This window comes from Vanessa tameamea, chromosome 24, assembly GCF_037043105.1.
Source record: "Vanessa tameamea isolate UH-Manoa-2023 chromosome 24, ilVanTame1 primary haplotype, whole genome shotgun sequence".
In the NCBI taxonomy this organism is placed as follows: domain Eukaryota; kingdom Metazoa; phylum Arthropoda; class Insecta; order Lepidoptera; family Nymphalidae; genus Vanessa; species Vanessa tameamea.
The window spans coordinates 4,607,032-4,627,161 of NC_087332.1; the positions used below are offsets into that span (position 1 = coordinate 4,607,032).

Genomic DNA, 20,130 nt, shown 5'->3' on the forward strand with positions numbered 1-20,130 from the left:
AAGTCGATGTAATTTACAAATACCAGTAGCGCTATTCTGCAAGAACGATCTCAAAATTCACCGCAAAACGTCGCGAAATGTGCGACTGCGATGCGATATTGCCTTTGGTAATGATTATAGCATTTAAGGAATATATTGGATCGCATCCAAGTAGCATATCAAAGTAAGTCGGTTTTCACGAGCGAGATACGAAGTGAGGTCTTATACAATATCACTTCTGTCAAAGAATAATATTTATGAGTTTCACTCAGGGGTTTTTTATGATATAGGTGGTAAACTGTGACTACCACCGCCCATGGACATTTGCGACACCGAGGGTTATCAGGTCTTTAAGCTGAATAGCCAGCCAAACCCTTAAAATCCTTAATAATTTAGGATAAATTATCGATAATATTATTCATGTAAATCAAGTCTTTTTCAATCTTTTACCAGAAAATTAAATGTTAATTTTCCTTTAAAGTTGAATTGTAAATGTCAATGGCCAGACTTTGTCAAATTTGCCCGGTCACGTACCGAAAGTTATGTCCGGCTTTATCCGGATGCCTGGAATCCTTAGTTACACTGAATAATTTTACGACTTCTTTGTTTAATTTTTGAACCAAGACTTCTTTGTTCGTGGTAAAAGTTAAATTTTAAGGTGTAAAATTATGAGCGCCACCTTACTTTATCTGAGTTAGATTAAAAAGTTTCTGACAAGAAAAGTTATTTCCTGTCCAGTGCTACTTTCTACGAACTTACTTCAAATCTTTTAAACTATTTCATGTGTCTTGCGTTTTTGAAATCTTGTTGGTGCTTGTAGAGTGACTAGATGTTATAATAATGTGTGTGACTTGGTAATCCATCGTAAGAAGCCACCACTGCCCATAGACATTGGCGCTGTAAGATCAATTAACCATTTCTTAAATGCGCCAGCTACCTTGAGAGCATTAAACATTTTAACATCAGCATTTAACATCTTATGTTATGTCCCTTGTGAATGCAGTTACACTTGCTCACTCAACCTTCATATCAAAACACAGTGATAGTTAGTACTGCTGTTTGGTGGTAGAATATCTGATGAGTGAGTAGTACATTTTCTGGTAGATTATCTGATGAGTGAGTTTACATTGATATAAACACATGTTATACATACGGATGCATATCATATTCGTCGATATCGATGTATCAGAAAAATCAAAATATCGATATCGGCCCCATCCCTAATTGAGCTAGCTTGTATTACAGTTGCATATTGCATGTCCCGAATGTATATGTATGCATATATTTGTACATATATATTTCATATAAATGTTTGCTGGATCGAGTAGTTATTGGTACTTGGAATCCTAGCTGTTTTATGACCGATCTCCACTGAATGACCAGCGAACATTAAATAAAAAGGGGTAAGTATAAACGGAATTCAAAAATGGAATAGGTTTTAACGATCTACGGAAAATTCCGCGCTGATTGAACATAGTCACATATCGATACGTTCAGTTGATTTTACGTGATTAAAGCACAAACAAAAAAACATTTTAATTTTATATTCATAAGTGCGGAGTAAATCTATCATAATATATGCTAATATATATAAATGCGAAAGTAACTCTGTCTGTCTGTTTAACTGTTCACGGCCAAACTACTGAACCGAAATTGATGAAATTCAATCAAAAGCTTGAACTGCAAGCTCGACAAATAGTATTCCTTGAGATCATAATCATAACATAATCAGCCAGTAAATTTCCCACTGCTGGGCTAAGACCTCCTCTCCCGTTGAGGAGAAGGTATGGAGCATATTCCACCACGGTGCTCCAATGCGGGTTGGTGGAATACACATGTGGCAGAATTTCGTTGAAATTAAGCACATTAAATTATATTAGAATTATAAACACAAATTAAGCACATGAAAATTCAGTGGTGCCTGCTTGGGTTTGAACCCGAAACCATCGGTTAAGATGCACGCGTTCTAACCACTGGGCCATCTCGGCTCTTCTTCTTTCCTTGAGATCGGCTGCGACTAAACTACATTATAACATTATGGACTTGAGGCATTCGTGAAATGGACAAAGCGTTACCATATGAACGACGAATAAATTATTTTATAAAACGTATCATGATAACATCTAGAACACAATTGTGGTCCGTTATGGTAGCAGGGCAAAGGAATTGAACTAATTTTCTATTACATATTACACTTAGAAAATGCTTTCTTCTTATTTCATTATTAGTTTCATTGATCGAAATATGAATTTTCGAGTTGTCGATACTTCGCGTGCGTTTTAGATGTGTTAAGCATAAATTTACTTCGTCGTAGGGCTTTGTGCGTGCTCGTCTGGGTAGGTACCACCCACTCATCAGATATTCTTCCGCCAAACAGCAGTTCTCAGTATTGTTGTGTTGTAGTTTGAAGGGTGAGTGAGCCAGTGTAACAATAGGCACAAGCGACATAACATCTTAGTTCCCAAGGTTGGTGGCGCATTGATGATGTAAGGATTTGTTAATATTTCTTACAGCACCATTTTCTATGGGCGGTGGTAGCCACTTACCACCAGGTGGTCCATTTGCTCGTCCGCCTACCTATGTCATAAAAAATAATATAAACTATGTTCTTCCTCACAGTTCAAGCTTACTAAATACCAAACCTCATCAAGCTTTGGTTCTTTGCTTCGGTTCAGTAGCTTTGCCGTGAAAGAGTAACAGACAGAGATACTTTCGCATTTATAATATTAGCATAGATATAAAGATTAATAAATAAATATTAATAATAATAAATAATTGTGTCAGATTTCCCATAACACACAAAAAAAATTAAACTAAACTTAAAAACTCAACAAATTCGGTAGCTTTATATTGTTAGTTAATACTAGAATAGTATTACATAGACTACTATTCAAGTATTAACTCAAATATATATAACATTAATAAAACTGAAACCCATTTTCACTTCTGTTCATTTAAAACATTTTAAAGAAAATTCGATGCACACTTCGATAAAATGTATTAGATAACTTCGTTTTAACCATTTCCACATAGCGTTCACAATTGTCAAGAAAACGAAGGAAACCGCGTTACACTAATCGATTTCAAACAAAGATAGATAGATTAAAAGGTTTATAAAAGATAATTTAGTTTATTTAGCGTTTTAAATAAATATTATATTTAATATACTATCTTAAAATTTGGTAAAAATGTGTTTAAAATTAGTTGCAAGCGTTGAAACAAAAGCTTATACTTAAAAAAGTCTTGACGAAAATCACACAAGGCTTATTTCTGTAACAGTGTTTCCGTGAAAAGGATCTTTCTACTTTTGTTGATTCAATTTGAAATGTAATATATTATAAATTACTATTTTTTTCGATTGACAATCCTTGTTTCAGTTAAGCATGTGTTGATCAATAAATCTAAATCTGTGAAGTGTGAATTCGCAATAGAGATTCATGTCTAAGTCGCTTGCGAAATTATTGATAATGTACAGTGTAATATTTCTAAAATTAGTTGAACGATGTCTTTGAAACGAAATTCAATTAGATTTTTCAAGCAAAAAAAAGTCTACTAACAAATTTATTAATAAATTTATCACTTTGTCTACTCCCGTAAGTTATCGTCTTTGCCGTTTTGCCCGTAAAAAAATTTCAAAAGATCGTAAATGAAAGTATTAAAAGTTACTAAACTTATATTAAAGCTACTAAGTATGTCTTAAGGGTGATTTTCGCTTGAACGCCAATGGATTATTCTTGTAGCATTGTAAAGGGTTTTATGAATAACTCTTTTTGCAATATGAACTAAACTTTCAATCCAATGATTGATAAGGATCAGTTATATTTGAGATAGTATAAAAAAATTAAGTAAAATATTTGTTTAATTTAACTCGGTAAAAAATATAAGCCTGGAACCAATCACAGCCTAAACTACTGATGCTACTGTAAATCATTCAGGGCCTCACAAACTCAAACACAGAGAATTTTTTTTATCAAAATCGGTACAGCAGTTCAGTTTTAGTGCTTAACACATCTACAGAAAAGATAACGAAAAATGAGCAGAGATATGTCAGTGTTTAGATCACTTGAACCAATGACTGCAAAACCCAGGTAAGCATTGTTAAATCATCTCGTGATCAGTAGGGAAGATAAAACATCGTGAGGAAACGTAATGTCTCGTGAATTATATAGTTATGTACAGAGTTGTGCACAATATAGTAGGCACTTAATTGACAATAAAAAAAAAATGGAAATTTTACAAAATTTATTTCCTCTTTGTTAAAAACTTAAAGATTTTTTATTTATAAACTGAACGCGCATTTAGCATTGCTTAGCTTTTTATTGTTATTGGAGTTTCGCCTTTAGTATATCCTTTAAGCGAACTTAGATTGTCAGAAGAAAATTGAATCCGGTTCAATAGATTCTTTATTCTTTTATTACGAAAAATTATATTGATTTCAATTTCTCTTTTTGTATTAAGCTTATTGAAAACCACTTTTCATTTGTTTAACTTGATATTAACGTTTTTATAATACAATAAACTTGTTGTTAAACGCGATTTTGCTCGCGTTTTATAATATTAGTAAAGATGTTTTAAAATATTTCGATGTATTACTAAGGTCTATCGTTGAAGTTAATTATCTTAAGTAAAATTATAATTTTACTTTAATAGTTCTCTAAATTTATTAAAACCTTATTTTACTTTTATTATATCTGGACTGACTGGAATTGACTTTGGACGAATTATTTTCACATTATACAAAATGAACTAAGAAAAAAAAAACTAAAATACTTATTCTATTTTTCTTTTTCTATCACAAATTATAGTTTTCATACACGTATGTTTTCGTCATTAGTTTCCATGTCATCGAGTAAGATAAGAAAATGATAACCACATTTCCCGGTACTGAAAACCTTTGTAACAGAGAAGTACTGGAAATATACTTCGACCCATTGACCCAAATACCTTCGTCGAGTTCAGACATGACAGCTATTTTTATTAATATTTACGTACTTTAATATGTAAACTTCTTTTAACAACGCTGTTTTATTATCTGTTGCAATTATTTTTAGGTTTTCTATTACTACTGCTTTTGTATTATTATTATTTATTTATTTTAAATTTTACACTTCAAGGTTTCCTGGGAGAGATCTGTTTTGTGAATAAGTCCGCTTGTGTACAAATTTTTTTAAATATTTTTTATCGTATATTCCCTGTATAACCATTTGTGTGCAATAAAGAAATTTACAACAGCAAAAGTAACATTATAACCTACCTATGTTAAGGACTTATTAAAAATGGTCAATCAATTAATTTGCTGTAAAAATTAAATATAGAGTGTTTTACGTATTCAATTAAAGGCTAATAAGATTTAAATTATAATATAGGTGGCAAATAGGCCACTTAAAGGTTCACCACCATCCATAGACCACTGGAGTGTTAGAAATCCATCCGGTACATTGTCAACGCGTCTCCAAATTTGGGTACTAATATGTTATGCCCCTTGTGCCTGTAGTTAAACTAACTCGGTCACGCGTATTCATTTTAGGATAAAACTTTTTTGAAGTGCATTTAATTCTTACCATACATCAGAAACTGTTTTTCTTGAAACCTAATATGTACTTAAATTCGTAGCTTAAATTTCGTCGTTCATTGCAATAAGTAAATGTATTAAAGTTACGAGCAAAAGTTTAGCTCAATGTATTTTAATGACAGAATATTTTAAACGCATGGAACATTTTAATTTAAATTTGGAACCAAAACCTCTCAGATTGATTTCAGATTTCAGATGACTTATAAGCCGATTTTAAAATCTAGAAAAATCTGATTGAAAAGTGCCGTTATTTACGACTGGCAATCTATTGAAAAATCGATTAAATTTTGCTTGAAATTGAAACGTAATATTTTACGGCGTCCAATTACTGTCGCCGAAACTACATTATTCATAATAAGAATAATGTTGATTTTCGATAGTGAAATCTTAGTAGTTTTACGTTTATTACAATTCTGTAAAATGGCGATTCAAAAGTGATTTTAAAAGGGTACTTGAATAAATGATACTTGATTTTGTTTTTCTTTAAATAAGAAGTTACTACTAGAAATTTATATTGACATTTTATTTAGAAACAGAAAACTACATGACCAAAGAAATATACCCTTGCGCATTATAAATATTAAAAAAAAAACAACTCTTGAAATGTCAAAGTACTTCCAACAATATTATCTATATTATACGTAATAGAAAATTTATTACTCACACAATATTCACAACACTACCAATCAAAAATAATAATGACAATACACTTAGTTCCCTCTCTATTAGTGGCTCTCGCTTTTAATATTCATACATAGATATTTAAAAGATATATTAATGAAACCCATCATTATCAACGATACAACGTTTTTTATTGAAAAATGCATTTAGTTTTATATATACGACTTTAAGAATAAATTGCTGTACAAAAATACTATCCATAAGTTCAAAGTTCACAAGGATATAGTGGAAGGCACTTGTCGTGATAAATGTAGCAGCGAAACCATTTAGCGATAAGCTATTACTTGATAAAATAGAGATGTTATATAAAGAGACGGTCTGCGATGTTTAGTAAGAAAAAGTACAAACAACCAAGATGTCATGATACTCAGAAATAAGAATCCTAACCAAGGCAAAGATCCGAATAATTGTACAGTTCTGTTCACAATACTGTTAAATTTATAATTATAGACTAGTTGTCTAAATTGCTTTGTCTAACTGGAAAAAATACTAACTTTGCGCGTATCGTTTTTGACAGATGTTTTTTCATATATTTATATTTTAATAATGCTGACCTTACTAGGATGTATTCAGCAATACAAATGGTTATTTGAAAATTATTTAAAAAAAAAACTTCAAGCTTAAATTTAGTTTAAGCGGACAGTATTTTAGTATTTTTGAATAAAACCTCACAAATAATATACTGAACCTCTGAAACTTAAAAAATAATTAAATTAATCATCTTTTGTGAGCATTGTTTTATTTGCAAAATCATTCTTTCAGCTACTAGGAGGTTGTACAATAAAGTCTTTTGAAATAAACTAACTTGATAAAAATCAATATAAATTATTCAAATTCACAAGCTCACAAACATCTCAGATCAAAAAGTCACATTTATGTATTTTAATAATTTTACGTGTAAATAATATTACGTGTAAATAAAATAACAAGCTAGAAAAGAATTGCATAAGCAGTTCTTCGGTAGGTATTTGAAATCATTGTTATTATCAGTACGTAGCAACCATCATATAATTTCTTTAAAAAAATTATATAGTTATAGTTGAATTACAAAGAGAATTCCAAATGATTTTATGTTCGTGATATTTTCGATCACACTATGAACAGAAACAAGTTATTTCTGGGTGTGTCCTTTTTCAAGAAATCTATGTATTATAGTAGGATCACATTCTTTGGTTGCATGAGCATACATACTTAATACTATAGGATTTTGATTCTAGTCTGCATAATTATATGACCGAAAATCTTTATCACCCTTCGATACAAACTTCTTTATGAAGTCATAAACTTAACTACATGCCCCCCCCCCCCTGTTTGACAATACCTTTATACCAAATATAACAATAATCTTTTTTGGGTGCCGTATCATATATAGAAAAATTATAACACGATAATTTTCGTTTATAATATAAAATATTCCGTGTTTTTTAATTTGTCCGCGAGGACTTGATAAAACCTTTTGAAGGTCAAAGGTTGCAACAATAATGTATCCGTTGGAATTTATAGCGTCACTTATATAATTTCAATGGTAGATTCTAGATATGGGTTTATGCGTTTTTCTACGTACGCTTTTCAAATCTGACTATAAAAAAATACATTTCATACAGAAAACTTCTTCATTTTTTTAACGTAGCTTTATTATTTTTGTTGGTTGTATAAACCCACACATAACAAAAAGTGATTTTTGTTTTTTTTTTTACATCCGACATTGTATTCTATGATCGTTATCATAGCGTTATTATTTAACACTTTATAATATGTCAAAATAAAACTAAGTATAAAATGCATGCAAAAATCATACCACCACGGTTAAATAAAAATAATTCTAATTAAATTGTTTTTCCAGGTCCTTACGAAGATAAATATGACAAGAACATCACACAAGTGCGAACAGAAGTTGCAACCAAAATACAGAACAAATTGATAGAAAATCAAACTCTTATAAAGGTAACTTTTTTTTTTTATGGCATTGGTTGGCGGACGAGCATATGGGCCACCTGATGGTAAGTGGTCACCACCGCCCATAGACAAAGGTGCTGTAAGAAATATTAACCATTCCTTACATCACCTATGCGCCACCAACCTTGGGAACTAAGATGTTATATCCCTTGTGCCTGTGATTACACTGACTCACTCACCCTTCTAACCGGAACACAACAATACAGTGTACTGTTATTTGGCGGTAGAATATCTGATGAGTGGGTGGTACCTACCCAGACGGGCTTGCACAAAGCCCTACCACCAAGTAAACTATTTTAATTACGTTAATTGGAAACAAGGAGGCGTTAACGTACTCGATGGTAGAAGGTCACGTTTGTACATAGCGTTGGTAATGGCATGCATAAGTTATGAAGGCCTATTTGAATAAAGAATGTTTTGATTTTGGGTTGACATAAAGTGAAAAATCAAGACTCAGAAGAACTCAAAAAAAATCAACAGACTTTATGGTTCACTTGTGTCCATACACTATCTGAAAGCTAAAATTTTGTATAATATTCGATTCTCCTACTTAAACTGTAATTTTAGCTACTCACTGCATAATTGTTGCGATTTGTTTACGTGCAACTGCTAGTAGTAGTTAAACAAGACACACATATTGAATTTAAAAGGCGAATAAAAATCATGTATTAATTTTTTGCTTAACTTTCAAAGTAATATATTTATTGTTAAACTAATGATAAACGAGATCAGACTAAAATAAGGATTGATGTGATCTTTTAATTTAAATCTAATCGTGTACAGAGCAACGCCCACTTCCTCGCCTTCATTGAAGATAATCTGGTGGACTATGAGGAGAGTTTCAAAGAATACATGAAGCACGTGAACGGCAATGACACTAAAAAGAAGACATGGACTTTTTGGAATTCTATGTTCTACGCCGGCACCATTTATACAACAATAGGTACCTAACGTTACTATATAATCGGTTTGATATAAATCAAAATAATGACATTCTATTTTCAAAAATATTAGTTTGCTTGTAACTTTCCGCGAAACATGAACATGAACATACTATACAAATATTATAAATGCAAATCTCTCTGTTTGTGCTTCTTTTGCTGCCAAACGGCGAATTTGATGAAATTTGGTATGAAGGAAGTTTGAACTCCAAGGACAGGTTCTTCTTTATTCCTAACACATGATGACCGATCCTTAAAACGCGAGCGAAGCTGCGGGCGATAACTACAGTTCGTGTTTGTTAATACTAGTTAGAGAACTTGTATGTGTATAAATTATACGTTCATCTGTTTGTCAAAATTAATCCGAAGTGTTAGAGCTAACATACCTAACGTTTGTTAGGGTCTGTTAGTTCCTCAGTTTTCATGAGTTTCATTTGTGCTAACAATTCATTAAACAAAACATCGTGAGGAAACCTTCATGCGTCAGAAGAAATTCAAGTTATGAGGGTTATTAAGAAGAGCACTTTACTTTTTCTTTTACTTAAATTAAATTTTTTTTAAACATTTAAAAAAAGATATCCTTGTTTAGTCAACGTTTTATGTTTCCGTCTTGTTAAATAAAATTATATTTATATTTTAAAAGAAAAATGCAAATGTTATTCCAATGACTATGTATGTTATTTGTCACAGGGAAATTGATTTAAAGAAACTCGTAACAATTGTTTAAATAATTTAAATTATCTATAATGGAGCTGCCATTTTTCGATAATTATATTTTATTTTAAGACCCATTTCGTCTTTGTCTGAGTGAAGTAATTTGAAACAAACAATTTATATTTTTATCAATCAAAATGACTTATAGTTATTTTCAATAGAATGTATTTCAGAGGTAACTGAAATCATATCAACATAAGATGTATGAAGACGTTGAAAGTAATAAATTGATTAATGAACAGCGTTTATCTTTTATGTGAATTATTAATTTTTATTTATTGAACATTAGTTAGAAAGAAAAAAGAAACAAGCTTATTATCTTGTGATATTCATTTTGTGTTTTAAAGCGCCTGTAAAATTATAAAGCAATTTTACTAAGTGGTTAATTGCATTCAGAATCATTGCAGGCGCTATAAAAAATAAGTATTTCGTTTTTAGCTATTGCCTTGTAAATGTCCAATCATTTTTCATTTTGTTTTATCTGCACTTACTGAAAATGCTCAAACAAAATGAAGTAATTTTGTTTCTTCTTGTTTTTAACCTAAATAACGACAACACAATCCTCTGATGTTCAGTGCAGGCTTTCAAAGCCTGAACAAAGCATTAGATGAAGTATTTATTTTCGTCATTGTGTTAATAAAACTAAAACAAAAACGTGCTTAGGTTCTCAATTAAGATTTTAAATAAGTAATAATAGACCGATTAATTTTATGTTATGTAACGCAAAATAACACTTTAGAAATAATTCTAGAAAGAAAAAAATAAATTGTGAAAAATCTTAACACAATTAAGATGTTTCATAAAAAAAAGTTTTGCTTTATTTAAACAGTTCAAGCTTGACTAGTCAAACGAATTTATATTTTTAACTCACACAAACATAGCAAATGTAGTTGTAGTTGTTTTAAATTTGGAACGCTGCCCGGTAAGCTTGGCACACTTGAGCTCAGTCTTCACGCGTTCCAAACGTTTATTCAGAAAACACAAGTTTTTACGTATTAATTACAATATTATTATTTATTTGTATCCTTATAATAATTATTTAAGTGCAAAATTTTCTTTTGGAGAAGGCAATTTCTCTCGCTCAAGTCAATGTTTGTTTACATTTCGATTGACGTGAAACCAAAAATAGAATCTTTAAAATAAGCCGGTGATGACCCCAATGCTTAAAAAGATGTTCAAAATGGTAAGTCAAATTTTAACTAATATCAATCTCTGCTCTCAGCCTTATATGTCATCACTAAATTTATTGGCAGGAGATACTTAAATCATTGCCAAATTTAAAATCTATGATATAGATATAAAATGGTACTAACACCATTAGAAATATTATTTTGTTCAGTATGAAATTAGATTCTTTATAAATTTGTTTTTTTAATTTATTTTCAGGGCGAATTTATTGTCTTTTTCGGAAATGAGTGACGATGAGAGTGATCTTGACATTGCAGTATCAATTCAAGTTCCTGTGATAAAATCTGATTCTGAAGCTCAAACAAGTGGTCGAATTATTTCAAGATCAAGAACACCAGTTAGGTCAAAAGAAGATACAATGGAGATTGATCCACAGTCCCAGTCTATGTCTATTAGAAAGAGAAGAAATTTATCCAAAAATAGAGGTTCAGCAACGAGGCAAAGAGAAAAAACGCCGGAACCAGGTAGAATATCTGTTCCTCACGAAGACACAACATCCGAGGATGAGGAAATACATCCACAACGTTCTTCACGTGAAATTGAGGCGGATAATACTTATGAAGAAATGAAACGCTTAGTTCAAGAACAAGTGAAAGCTAAAGACCCAGTGTATGATATTGATACAGATGAAATACTTGAAGCCAGAGTAATGGCGGCAAATGAAAGAAGAAGAAGAAGTATTTCCCCTTTTGCTTTACCGGACAAAGATGAAATCTTAAAATTGGAGCGTAAAGGTAGTTTTATTGATCCTAGCAATAAATTTCTCAGTACTAATTATACTTTGAGTCTTAAAGATGAAGGTTCTAGTCGTAGAGGATCATTGACGATGGAATTTCCAGAAAATAAAGATACAAAAACTATGTTGTCAACACCTCCACTTTCACCAAAAGACAAAGAGATTCCACAATCTTTTCCTACGCCACCAAAAAAGTTAGAAGAAATTATTTATCCCGATGAAGTCACCAAAGAACCCATAGATACAAGTAAAATGATCAAAACTTCTGTCAAAAAAGAGGTTACTCCCGAAGAAAAGGAAATTAAACAAAGTCAAAAATCTAGAACAGTTAAAGATCTTTCAACTCCGGGTGAACTGGTAACCAAAGTTATAGAAGTAGAAAGAACGCCTAGTAAAAAATTGACACAGGATCAAAAACCCGTTGTAGAAATAAGAGAAAGAGTTGTAAGAACACCAAGTAAAAAATCACCCACTGATGCGAAGTCAGTCATAACAAAACCTACTAAACAAGTAAATGAACCACAAAGCAAAGTGCCACCTGTAAAACCAGCGAGAAGTAAATCTTCATCCAGATTCGTGGTCAGTTCCTATTTCAATATATTTCTTATATTCATATTTATTGGTTTGTTGATACTATTGTATTTTCTCTTGATTTAATAAAGATATATATATGAATATATCAAAAACGTGTATTATAGTTAAAGTATATAGTGCTAGAATATGAAGAAACACTAATAAGTAATTCGTAATAATATTTGCAGAGTAAAACTAGTGAAAGTGAAATGAGTGAAGACCAAACATATCAACAAAGTATTAATACTAATGGAACAAGACGAAAGGTAATACCGACTCCTCGTCGTTTCATAAAAAACAGATCTCCAAGAGCTAAACGCTCACAATCAGTCAACAGAGCTGAAGATACAAGATTTTTTGATCTAACAGCAACGGGGATGAGTCAAACTAGTCAAGAAATAATAGAATTAATGCAAAAAGCTAGGGCTCGAAGTTTATCTTTACCTAAAGATGATCAAAGACTGCCATCAGAATATAAACGATATAGTAAAATCTTACAGACTCCAAACAAAACTCCTGTGACGCTAAGACAAACCAGAGGTATTTCATGTCCAAAAACTATCCAGATTATAAGTGATAGAGAAATTCTCTCAGGATTAACGTCAAAGCCTAAAGTTAAACACGATACCGAAAAACAAAATAAGCGAGGCTTTGTTGATGTAAGTCAGTCAGAGTACACGTCAAGTTGTTATTCTAGTTCACCTAGTGAAAATGAATATGAATTTGATTTACTAGAACGATCAGCTGAACTAACGCGTAAACTTAAACTCTTAAGTAATGAAAATGATACAAAAGAATTTCAAAGTAATATCGTTAATCAACATAACTTAGAAAAGTATGAAGATATTATACCAAAGTCTACATTAAGAAAACGATCAATAGCCGATAAAAATAAAGCGAAGAAAATCGAAAAAGAAGAGTTTGATAAAAAAGTACCTAAAGCTGAAAAAGTTAATGAAGACAAAACAGTTAACCTATCACCGTGGAAATTTATTGCCAATTGGCGACAGTTTAAAAACGAACATATCGATGATTATAATAAAATCAGATTACTCAGAAACAGATGTATTTGTGATTTATTATTATTAATATTTATGTGTGGATTAGGTGGAATGCTATTTAAAACATTAGAAGGATCTTTTGAAAACGCTTATAAATGTGGTACTAGAAGTGTAAAAAGAGATTTTATTGAAACTCTTTGGCGTGAAAGTTATCGTCTCAGAGAAGAAGAATGGAAATCGTTAGCTAGAAGGAAACTTCATGAATTTGAAGACCAATTGCATACAGCTCATGAAGCTGGCGTGACATCCTACAGTGGACAGAAATCTTGGAACTTTATGAACTCATTTGTCTATTGTTTGACATTAGTAACAACTATCGGTAAGATAATGTTTCTTAAAAGTTTAGACACTTATAATCGATCATATATTAAAACAAATGAATTAAAAAAAACTCTTTTTATTTTTATATACACCTTATTCATATAATAATTTAGCACAATCATATTGTAATGTTAAAAGTTGTGATTCATCTTCAATTCTATTTTGATGTTTCAGGTTACGGTCACATAGCTCCAAAAACAACTTACGGACGAGTGGCAACAATTGGATATGCTATTATTGGCATCCCTCTTTTCTTGATTGTACTTGCTGACTTTGGAAAATTATTTACCAGAATTATAAAATTCTTTTGGGCTTTTATACGTAGATTTTACTATACGAGAAGTTGTAAAAGAGTCAGAAGAACAGAAACTATGCAGGTAACATTTATTTAATATTATAAATACATTTATGTAATTTGTTTGGTGCTATCAGCTGATATAGCGCAGTGAAAACATCTGAACACCGATTCGAGATTCAATATTGTAAGTTCACACCCGAATAATCAAATCTGAAGTGTCATGTGTTTAATTTTTGTTTGTAATTTATCTCGTGCTCGGTGGTGAAGAAAAAATCGTAAGGAAAACTGGAAGACTTAGATTAATATCTGCCACATTTGTATCTACCAATTCATATTATAGGAGTAGCGTATTGGAAATAGCTCCTAACCTTCAACACAAAAGGAGAAGAGTGGGGTATTTGCAGGCTGTTAATTATTTTACTTATTATATATTCATGATTACAAGTTCACACCCGAACAAGTAGTATTTATTATTTATTAATCTGATAATTTTTTTCTGTATTTTATTTTCTGTAAATGATATATATACCTTATATTCTTATCATATATCATATTGTACTCTTCTTGTACAAATCGCACATTTTGTCATGCAATGAGTCTTAATGAAATGGTGTCGCATCGACTTTTTGACTTTAGATTCATTTATATAGTTCTGCCAAATAATATGTGTGTAGTAATACGAAACAATTTTAATTTCAGGAAGTCATGAAAGGTCTGAATATAGTTTACGACGTAGTACGTCGTCCTTCTCAAATATTTAATGAAGAAGACGTAGAAGGTTCAATGCATGAAGGTGTGCCACCACCGGTTGTAAGAAAACCAAGTGATGTCCCACCTCCTCTACCACCGAAACCTGGAACTTTAAGAGAAATTGAAATCGACACAGAACCAGATACACCCGCGCCATCAGTGTTCGAAATAGACGATGAGTTCAATCTACCTATATCCGTAGCTATATTTATTTTGGTTGTTTACATAATTATTGGTGCAGTTGGCTACAATTTTTGGGAGACTTGGAACTTCTTCGAATCCTTCTATTTTGTTTTTATATCTATGTCCACCATTGGTCTTGGAGATTTAGTTCCCGATCATCCTATGTTCATGATGGCGTCAATATTGTACCTTGTATTTGGTCTAGCTCTTACGTCTATGTGTATAAATGTCGTTCAAGTAAAATTATCTGATACATTCAAACAAGCAAGTGCAAAACTTGGTGCAACTATTGGCCTTAAAGTGGCCGAAGAAGATGGTAGTTTGGTACCAATTACACCACCTCCAATAGAAGTGCCTGCAGTTCACAAATCCAAATCAGAAATAGAAGACATTAAAAGTAAAGAAGATTGTGATGCTAAGACAAGATAAGTAGTTGTGAAGTCGGTTGTTATATGAGTAGACGTGTGAATATTATAACATACGTATAAGTGATACTGTTAATTTTATTATTATTATTTATGATTTTTTTTATATAATTTTATACAAAACTTTATATTGATGTTTGTTGCTGTGTGTAAATAAAGATTTTTACATTTATTTTTTTAATTTTTAAAATAGAGGCATATAAAAGTTAAAGTTTTTTCCTATTATCATTTGAATGAAGAACAAAACTCTTTTCATTTAAAACGTATTAATCTTGTCACGAAACGACAGACGAACGAAGATAAGATCTGATCTGTATTAAGTTTTCTTTGTGTGAAAGAATTTTTCAATTTCGATCACAGCTTGTAATGAAACACAACACACTAAGTTTACACAACTTCATGGAAATAGCATGACATTATTTTTCCAACACATTGTTATAGTTAGTGGAACTGACGTATAACGGCTACCTCAAAAGCTTTCCGAGGAATTTAATTATGCTCTCTGTAATCTAGCCGGAGTTTCACCAACATTTACTGTATAATAGATTGTTTCTTTTACATAAGGATTTTACAAATGGGCGATTTTAAAGCGCTGATTGTATTGTTTATCGTGATGATGAAATGAGTAAAAGTAAGAGATTTAGTGCTTTTTTTGAACATTATTTAAGATTAATTTACCTAGTTAGTAAAAATATTTACTTTAATTAAATCGTAACAATTATTGTTGATAAAGTTAGAAAATCTTTAATTTCTCCTCAAAATATATTTAAAATTTGCTTATTTAAAAACGCTGTATGCATCTATAGCCTAAGCATTGGACTTTTTTCTTGTGTTTTTTTTTTTGTTTGTTATCGCAACGTGCTTCGTCGCCTCCGCAGAGTATTATGCGTTAATTAATTTGCTAAAACACATTTTCAAATGCAAAATTCCCTTAAACGTGCATTTTATGAAATTGCCAGATGTCAACATACATAATTATTTCATTTTTTATATTAAAAGGGTAAATAGCACACCATAATTACGATTCATATTGAAGATATATTTTTCGCTTTACATATTTTTATTGACAGACTCGTATGATTAACAGTTTTGCTTTAGGATGTGTACACAGCACGTCATAAACACTGTGAGAGGATATAAAATATATCCGTTTTACTGTAATTAAATGCACAAGAGACAACATTAAATTATTACATGACTTGTGGGCGTCATGTTAGTGTTATTTCTTACAGGGACAATCTTTATGAGAGTGCACCACCAGCAATGCTATTCTGTAAGTATTCACTTCGTATCCAAATCAGCATTAAAAACTTATTATTACAAACAAATACAATATTTTAATTGTTATTTTTTTTTAGAAATTTATTAGTAGTTAAAAAAGTGACATAATTTATTAAGCATACATTTTTAACAGATTGAATATATTATCTGTAAATATTAAATAAAAAGAGGAACATTTTAATCAAAAACATTACACGAACGTAAGATACACCATATGTGTGTACATTCAGACGCTGAGAGATCGTAAAAGGGCGTTTTAGTGCTTTCTGGAATTAAGGAGTTTCGTTAAACCTGGAATGTGTGTTCAAATAAATTGGTAGTACTCGACTTGGGCCTAAAATTTGTCATTTTTATTTATAGTACGCCCAATCTTGCGTTTATGCCATTTTTGGTCTGTAGATAGAAAATTGTCACAATATTTTTGTTAAACCTTGAAAAAACATACTAGTCTATAAACACATTTTCTGCAACGTAAACGCTGCTTGTAAATTCAACTTTTATTAAAAATAAACTTATATACTTTCAATAATTAGGTATGTTATGTTATATAATCCTAGACCTACCAATTCTACTCAAAAGAACTTGCAAAAATTTCTACCGCTAATTAACAAACATACATATTTATAAAAAAAAAATTATTTATTTTCATTAAGACAACCAACAGTAGATACAATATTAAATCAAATTAAAAAAAAAGTACATTTCAAAATTATCTAGGCAAAAGTTCTACTACTTAAAAGTAGTCTCACTACGCGCTATCATATTGTACAATACGTATTAAAAATATAAATTAAATATAAACAATATTTAAAGATAAGAAGTATAATTTATTTTTAACTATTTTATAATTAATAAAACCGATAAGATATACTATAAAATTAAAAAATGAGCACACACAAAAAAATCTTTATTTTTCGATTGAACTGAGGGCGACTATCGTGACCTACTTATATGTCTAAATATTTTACTTGATTACTGATGATGATGTATAACACTGATAATCTCGATATAATGGATTTTTTTCTTAATTGCGATCTATATAATCTAGTATAAAAGAAATGACTCATGTTACGGGAATTAATGTGAGGGACGTTTATGTAGAATCTTGATAAAAGTTAAATTAAAGTAAAATTTCATTGACATTATTTGTCGCCTATTCTCCAGACTTTGTATATTAAACAGATTGCATCTTTCATTCTTCAAATTTATCCTAAGTCTATATGATAGTTGACTATTGTTGACCATTCAATTAATTTGTATAGATTTTCCTGTAATAAAACCACATCAGAAAATTGTTTTATTACTCTAGTTAATTTTTGATCATCAGCGTATAAACTCACGTCACAATCCTTAAATATTGGTACAATATCATTAATAAATATATTGAAAAACAATGGCGCTAAATTCGATCCTTATGGGACTCCCGAGGAAACCACAAATGGTTTAGAGTGGTGTCCATTGATTACCACTCTTGAGATTTTACCCATTAAATAAGTTTTGCACCACTCTAGCAGGCAATCCGAAATACCATATGATTTCAACTTATTTAAAAGAATGCAGTGATTAACCTTGTCGAAGGCCTTTGAGAAATCTGTATATATGGCATCCATTTGAAGGCCAATATAAATACATTCAGAAATATTAGAAACATGAAAAGACAGATTGGTTAATGTAGAGCGTTTACTTATAAATCCATGCTGATAGTAATTTATATAATTTTTGACATTGTGATATATATGTGTATAAATTAGGGATTCGAAAACTTTAGCCATAGTAGAAATTTTATTCTTGTTTACCACATTTATATATAGGAACAATGCGTGTCTCTTTCTAAACTTCAGGAAATTGAACAATCCAATTTTAGAAATTATACATTGACTTCTTGATAGGCCTAAACAGCCGTATTTATACCCTGTTCAAGTTAACTTGATCTTTTTGAGAGACGGGCTAGTGATGAGAAAGAGAAAATATAACACATATAACAGTCGATGGAACGATGGAATGCGTAATTCAAATTAGAATTCAATTTTTTTTAACTTATTTTTCTAAAAAGAGTTATACCAGCTAAAGAGACCCCAACCACTAGCCAAAGAGACCCCAACAAAAATTAAGAAAAAAATGTGTTCGTCATTGCACCGTTACATCGATCAGAAAAATTTACATCTGTCAAAAAGATCAAGCTATCTTGTACAGGGTATAATATTGTCGTGTTCCAGATTGAAAGGTGAGTGAACAACTGTTGCGGGCTAAAAGGATACAGATCTTAACTCCCACGGTTGGTAGTGATTGGTTTTGATATGATGTAAAGAATGGTTAATATTATTTCATGTCATCAATGTCTCTGGCGGTTGTGGCCACTTACCATCAGGTGACCCATTATCCCGTCCACCAACCTAAAACATAAAAAATACATACATTTTCTCATAACATCAAAAAATTTTACATTTAATAAATACAGAATAAAAGCACTTTTATATTTCACTTCGTTGGAAAAAATATCGTCTAAATAATTCGTGTGTAGGATGTTGCACTTGAAGCAATAAAAACGTAACTCCACTAATAAGATAAGAGCTTTCCGTAATCACAAGAGAAAGTAAATCTATTTAGGTATTCCATTATTATTCCGAATATGTTCGTTTATGGCATGCGATCTTATTTCACATACAACAATATACGTTGCTTAATATTTAATTTACTTACATGAGAACAGAAGAATTATAACTTGGATATTGTTGTTTTATTTTATTACCTTGTTAAGTAGACTGACAAGTGTCATTAGTGCATGAAGTTAATTTAGCTCTTTCAACCTGCAAACCGTAAAACAACAATACTAAGTAATTGTGGTTGGTGGTAGAATATACAATGAGTGTTTAACCCAGTCGGGATTACACAAAGCCCTACCACCGAGTAAATTAATTGTTTTTATTGGTGGTTATTTTAGATGATGACGATGACGGCTTATTGACTATTTTCAATGGAGACTAGGTAACTGCGCAGGAGACTTTATAATAGTAAATTGTATTTAGAAAATTAGGTTTACTCTCATAATACGAGTCTTGTTTAAATGATAATTCACTATATAAGTTATTATTATTACAGAGCTCTTCGACAGACCACACTTATACCTACTGGAGCAACGTTAATATATACACAATGAAATTTAGACAATGTTCCTAAACATTCCAATCCGATAACACAAGTATTAGGCTTGTGGTGCTTTCAAGAGAGTGTACGCAAATAAGTATTTCTTTTGAAAAGGCCGTAAATTTTAAATGCGATTGCAGGCTCTTACAATTATATTATGTTTTTATAACCTCACAATTACGTTATGTTTTTTGTCAACAAGAATGTATGAATTTACTTTTATGCTTTTAGTTGAAATTCGTTAATATATAAGAAATTTACTGTTTTTTTTATTCGTATGAATGTTTTTTTGCAAAACTTTTATATTATCGTTCAATATCTCAGACA

The 20,130-nt window shown here is 30.9% G+C and overlaps 1 protein-coding gene across 2 annotated transcripts; it reads left to right on the forward strand.

Annotated features, from left to right (window-relative positions):
- Positions 1 to 10,808: 10,808 nt before the first annotated feature.
- Positions 10,809 to 15,550, forward strand: LOC113402736 (muscle M-line assembly protein unc-89-like). 2 transcript variants are annotated; one of them, XM_026643044.2, is made up of 5 exons: positions 10,809 to 11,026; positions 11,230 to 12,346; positions 12,529 to 13,720; positions 13,897 to 14,099; positions 14,720 to 15,550. In XM_026643044.2, the coding sequence occupies exons 2-5, from the start codon at positions 11,255 to 11,257 to the stop codon at positions 15,380 to 15,382; spliced, it is 3,150 nt and encodes a 1,049-aa protein (XP_026498829.2). In that variant the 5' UTR covers positions 10,809 to 11,026; positions 11,230 to 11,254; the 3' UTR covers positions 15,383 to 15,550. The 2 variants fall into 2 exon arrangements, with proteins under 2 accessions (XP_026498829.2, XP_064074830.1); XM_064218760.1 differs by lacking the exon at positions 10,809 to 11,026 and having other exon boundaries at positions 11,165 to 12,346.
- Positions 15,551 to 20,130: the final 4,580 nt, after the last annotated feature.

Excerpts from the sequence above, each read along its gene's own strand:
- LOC113402736 (XM_026643044.2), top strand. The coding sequence starts at position 11,255 with ATGAGTGACGATGAGAGTGATCTTGACATTGCAGTATCAATTCAAGTT. Across the intron at positions 12,347-12,528 it reads AATCTTCATCCAGATTCGTG|AGTAAAACTAGTGAAAGTGA; the intron begins GTCAGTTCCTAT and ends TAATATTTGCAG. Across the intron at positions 14,100-14,719 it reads GAAGAACAGAAACTATGCAG|GAAGTCATGAAAGGTCTGAA; the intron begins GTAACATTTATT and ends TTTTAATTTCAG.